This window comes from Apis laboriosa, unplaced genomic scaffold (assembly GCF_014066325.1).
Source record: "Apis laboriosa isolate Shangri-la unplaced genomic scaffold, ASM1406632v1 scaffold158_cov153, whole genome shotgun sequence".
Taxonomy (NCBI): Eukaryota; Metazoa; Arthropoda; class Insecta; order Hymenoptera; family Apidae; genus Apis; species Apis laboriosa.
The window spans coordinates 1,035,484-1,041,483 of NW_025222082.1; the positions used below are offsets into that span (position 1 = coordinate 1,035,484).

A 6,000-nucleotide genomic window follows, 5' to 3' on the forward strand; every position below is an offset into this window, starting at 1 on the left:
TTTGCGTACCAAATGTTCGATCATGCAGTCTTAATCCAACAGAGGCGAAAAATTAAATTTGGCAAGGGTAGAGAACTGGATGAAAACGAAAAAGTAAGAGCATGGTGTGCGGAATTTTAGCAGATTTTTTGACAGGAAAGGGAAAATGATCTAATCATCGGTCGAACTAGAAATTGACGAAAAACTAAAAATCGATGTTGACACGAGGCATCGCAATCGAAAAAATTAACGAAATTAAAGAAATAATTAAAGAGATTGAAAGAGGAAGACCGTAATTTTTGGCGACCAAGCAAACGGGAGAGGGAACGATTTTCGCGAATCGGCTCGCGCTCCGAATGCTCGATCATGCAATCATCGTAACTCGACAGAGACGCGCGGGGACCGTTTTCGATCGTGGCTTTTCGAGTTTAATGGCCGAATCGTTTCCTGCAGGATCGCGCGATTAGTCCGCTCCATTAGAGCGTCAACGATTAACGCCGCTCCACCGACGAGGAGAAAATCGCGAAGGGGGAGGAATCTTCTCGCGTGGATCGACAGAATAGTTTCCCAACGCCTATGGAGGGGAAAAAAAAAAAAAAAAGAAAGAACGTATGCGGAGGCGCTTTATTGCCGATCGTAAAAGTGGATCAACCGCGATTTCGTTACCCGGCTCCGAGAACACGGAATATGGAAGAACCATATTACCGATTCCGGTATATGATTTTACAGTGCTGGTTCAACGTTCCTTCCTAATAATAGAAAAATTCAATTTCGTTGACTTTCGATTAACGGTGTATCGATCTCGGGGCAACTAATAATTTCGACATGGAATCACTCGATTGGTACGCGTTGGCCAATTCAAATACGAATTTCAACGTCCCAATTTCGATAGTAATATCGCAATGGACGAGTTGATCACCGTTTTATCAAACCGTCGAATCAGTTACAACGTTTCGAATCGGATGGTAATAAGGATTTACATTTGGGACGAGAAAATTCGATTAGCCTATCGCGCTTTCTATCGTTCTATCTCGTGGGACGAAATTCAAAAATTCTCATATACACGCGGTTTGTAAATTTTACCGAATCTATCAATTTTGTTATTTGAAAATTGAAACGTGGAATTTAAATAAAAAAAAGAAAAAAAAAGAAAAGAAAAAAATAGATTTTCCTTCAACAGATCTGTTTTGTGTATTAATTCTGGAAAACGCAACCGTTTAACAAATATTGTTCGATCGATAATTTCGAGAAAAGAAATGAATTAAAGTCGTCTCAATTTTTCTTTTAATCGAGCTTATTTTCCATAAATTATTCTTCTTAAAAAGTATCGGAGAGATTAAGATTAACCGGGTCAAAAATGGTTAATTTTTTTACCAGGAACGATCATATGTTATACGACACACTGTGTATCATTTTAAAATTTCACTGTTTCAAGCAAATTTCAACGCGAAAGCGGTAAGTCTATTCTAATGGCTGTACCCAGAGAAATTTAAAGGCAAGCTGGCATGGAAGAAGCAAATTACCTTGCATTACGCGTTACCGCTAACGACACTCGATGTTGCGGAAACAAACAACGTTCGTGGAACCTTTCTCGAATCGAAAGACCGTTCCGATAACGGTCAAGTGTAATTCAGAGCTCTCCTCCAGAAAGATATTCCGGATGGCTTTCACTTGGCTGACCAACGTAACGGGTTGCCGATTACGCTCGTTTCTCGCTGGTAACGGTAGATTTTTCGATCGGAATCTGGATCGAGATCACGTCCGATCCGGTTGAAAAGTGAAATTGAGAAGAAAGAGCGAATGTATGCTACTTATGCATTCTACCAAAGCGATCGTTCGTTATCGTTGGAAAGTATCTGGTTATGATGTACAAAATATCTTTGACAGAGTATATTTAGAAATTAGAAATGTAAAAATCTTATTTGCAATAGATTCATTCTCGTAAAATTATTAATTTTGAAAAATCTAGGAAGTGATAAAAGGAAAGAATTATTAATAATTATTCTAACATCTATTAATTATCTATATACTTAACTCTTTATCTAATTATCTATCTATGTAATTATCGGATACAAAAAAGAAATTTTTTCTGAAGAACAAAGTTCTTGTAAAATCTAAATTAACGATAAGTCTATCGGTATGTGGAATTTCGATTTGGAAGAAGGAAGAAAAAAAAAGGTTTCTTAAAAATAATCGGAAATCATACAGATATGGATGGATTCGGGTTGTTTATATGGACAGTGTAATAACGTAGTAACGATATTTTATCAGAAGAAAGAACGTTGAAATATTCGCGGTGCAATCGCAACACTCCGCATTCCAGGCAGAAAATTACGGTACTATAAATCAGAAAATGTTGCGGTGTACCAAACGCCGATATCGTCGATACGCGAAACCAATTTTAATATTCCGCCGAAAAACACGATTATTGACCAACCTTTTTTCCCTTTATTTCGTTAACAAAGAAGTATTAAAAAAAAGAAAAAAGAAAAAAAAGATCTAACAAGTTATCGACGAAAGTTCGGTTAATATTTTCGTGCGTTTCTTCTCCATGTTTCTAAATAATTTGAACGAAGCCTGTTGAACGTTGAAAATTTTTATGCAACGATTATTTTAATCCTCGATGGGCGAAATAACCCAGATAAAACGAAAAAATTCCACGTGAGATTTTTCACGCGTATCGAAATTTTGGAATTTTTTTTCCCCCCAATTTTTTAAATTTTACTGAAAAATAAATAACATTGAATCAATTTTTAATCAACTTTGACACTCGATCATAATCGAAACCGGTTTGAAATGTTCTCGCGATTCGCGCGAGAAAATTTACGTTGTGTTTGCCAATTTGTCAGCAAATTACGATCGAAACGATCGACTTGACGTCGAAACGCGTCAAAAATAAATTCACGCAAGATTTATTCACAGATTTATTCACCGATTGCTTGAAAGACGAACACATTAGTAACCAGAGACTTGAACACGTGGGTTCATTCACGAGGCAGTAAACACATCAGTCAATCTTTCGTACCGTATTAATGTGTACGGGATAAAACGATCTCGAATGCAAATTTAATGCAGATTAATGCAAATTTTGCGATGTCATCTTATCAAACCGCGTGAAACACGGTTACAATACATTCAGGATTTTCAGGATATTCAGGATTTTCGAAAATATATGAAATGGAAGGCATTGAGAAAATTTTCCAATTCCGATTATATCCAATTTTAAAACAGAAAATAATATCTTGCTATATCGAAATGAATATATAGTATTGTTACGAGTCTATCGGTTCATTAATTAACGCCAAAGAAATTTCGAAAATAAAATAATCGATTAATGGAATTAATCATCAGTCAGTCGTTTAATTAATATCAATCATCGATTAATAACACTGATCATCAATCATTTATTTTTAATCGAAATTTAAATCAAGTTCTATTTGATATATTTAATTAAAGGTTTATTTAAACGTTCATTATATATGATTTACTGTTAACGTTGATTGGAGCTAAAATCAGAACTAAAGGATCGGAGCTAAAATACTAATTTTCCGATAAAGATACTTTAATTAACGACTGAATAAATAAATTACATTCATTATCGATCAAATAAAAATTTAACTGTTAATCATGATCGTTATCATTTAATCGCAAATTTGCATTAAAAAAATTGTACGTTAAAACATTGAATTAAACGGTGCGCAATATCGATAACGCTTTGCCGTGTCAACATTTTTGAAATACGCGAAAGAAGAATATTTGCCACGTTATTTCCTGTTAATGAGACTTTTTATGATGACGTTCAAATGTTAATCTGCCACAGTTCTTTCCAAGTATCGTAGCTAATGACTCGCGGAAATCATCGGATCGTGAAACATGGAATATCGCGATTTATCTATATTTATCCATATAATATTTGTTACCAAAGAGATAGAACAGTGTTGGAAATCACTTTCACTCTCTTTTCTGCTTATACGTATCCTATTGTTTCATCTAATCTAATTAATGTGTTTACGAGAAAAAATAATATAAAATAAAAACGAGTTGGAGACGAGAAATCGAAAAAAAATTGCTTTCGATTGTTAAACGAGGCTTTATCCCAGTTAATTGGAAATTTAGAAAAAATACAGGATTGAAGAATCTTTAATAAAAGCAATAATTAGCTCTTATTTATATAGTGCTATTAATTGTGCTAATTAATGTCACATCGAACGACTTCAATTAACATATTATGTATAATTAAAAAAAAATTCTGTTAGAACCTGTTAGTGAATATTAATATATATATATTAAAACAATTTACATAAAATAATTACTATAATAATGAATATCGTACAAGGCTTGAAGATATGATGCAATCTTGTACAAGATCTAATTCTCCGATGAAACGATAAATAATAAAAAGAAGATATCAGATATGCATTAAACTAAAATAGTGACAAAGTGATTAGAAATATTATAAATATTGAAAGAAGAAAGAAATATTACAAATAAGAAAGAAAAATTAATGCTAAAACAAAGATAATATTATAACATATGGAACATGTATAAAAATTCATAAATATTTACGAACGTATTCAATATTAGAAAAAAATCTGACCGTCTATGTTTCATCATCGCGTTCTTGGAACGAATTATTGAAATTGTTTACAAAGTCACATAAACGATCGTAAGTAGCTAATAAGTAACTAATAACAATAAGATGTTATTTATCTGTATATGTATATATGTACGTTATTCACCGCGTGTTAACCATTTGTTACATTTAGCATTACGCTAACTTGAACTCGTTCAATTTCCGAGTTCCGCATGACACGTGAACAGATCACGTGATAAACTAGATTCAAATGGAATTGGTACAAGTGACGACGCAAAAGACGTTTATTATATCGCGAAATAATTGAGACAATGTTATGAATATCTATATCTATATCTATATAAGATCGCGTTTAATAACTGGATGAACATGATATCGAAAAATTCGAGTCGAAAATCGCATTTTCGTTGTTGCAAAATCACTTCTGGAATCCATTAATAAAATATCGATATACATCGCGCGAAAACGAAAGGAACATGGAACGAGAATACTACGCAAGCTATGCAAAAAAAAGCACCCTTCGAATTTCTACTGCCTATTATTCGATAATGATATGCAATTGAGATTAAAGTAATTGTCATGTTATCAGTTTCATCGCGTGCAAATCAAATCGTAGAAATTCGAGCAACGTATATTGTCAAGGGGGAACGTTATTGCATACCTTTCGTGGCGTGGGGCTGCGCACGATCATCGAAATTCGCGCACATGGCGGCCAAGCTCGCGCATCGGAATTATATTCACAATAAAAGATGATTTATTGACATACCTTTGTGTCTCGCGATGTGTGATAGTAGTAAACAAAGGCAGACATCCACGCGCATGACAGCAGCAACACAATTTTCACATTTCGCCGCATCTCTGTCGAGTATCTTGTCAATCTTGCCCCACGTCCTCGTCGTCCCGTTGACAATCTTGTTACACCACGTACGTCCACGTTTCACGTGCAGTGTTTCGTTCGCAAAAAACGGAGCACGCACACCCGCCGCCAACTATGCACTGTAGCACCGTGAACAAACACCACTAACGCGAACGAACCGGCAGCCGAAGCCATACTGTCCGGCTTCGACGAGAACGGCGGCTATGCGGTCACTCCGAATGCTGCGCAACTTCTGAATCCCCACACCAGGCGGCGCTGCGAACACGGCTGTAACGCCCACTATCTTTATTGGCGCTAAATTTTAAATTGCATATGATAGCTTATAAATTTTCAATTCGGTTTTATGCTGATCTCTCTATGCAAAACGACGTAATTATTGAATATACAGGTAAAAATAATCGTATAATAAAAAAATAATATTCATTTTCGTTAACATAACGGATCAAAAAAGAAATAATTTCTAAAAATAATGTGATATTTTGTATCTATATGACGAAATTATTAAAGTTCATTATCGTAAGATAGATGAACATAATATAGATCTTAAAAA

The 6,000-nt window shown here is 34.5% G+C and overlaps 1 protein-coding gene across 1 annotated transcript in view; it reads right to left on the bottom strand.

Annotated features, from left to right (window-relative positions):
- Positions 1-5,668, bottom strand: part of LOC122710829 (polypeptide N-acetylgalactosaminyltransferase 2) — a 187,491-nt gene extending 181,823 nt beyond the window's left edge. The window contains exon 1 of the mRNA XM_043928976.1: positions 5,340-5,668. Coding sequence (XP_043784911.1) covers positions 5,340-5,429 — 90 coding nt within the window. The 5' untranslated portion in view covers positions 5,430-5,668. The remainder of the gene's footprint in view (positions 1-5,339) is intronic.
- Positions 5,669-6,000: the final 332 nt, after the last annotated feature.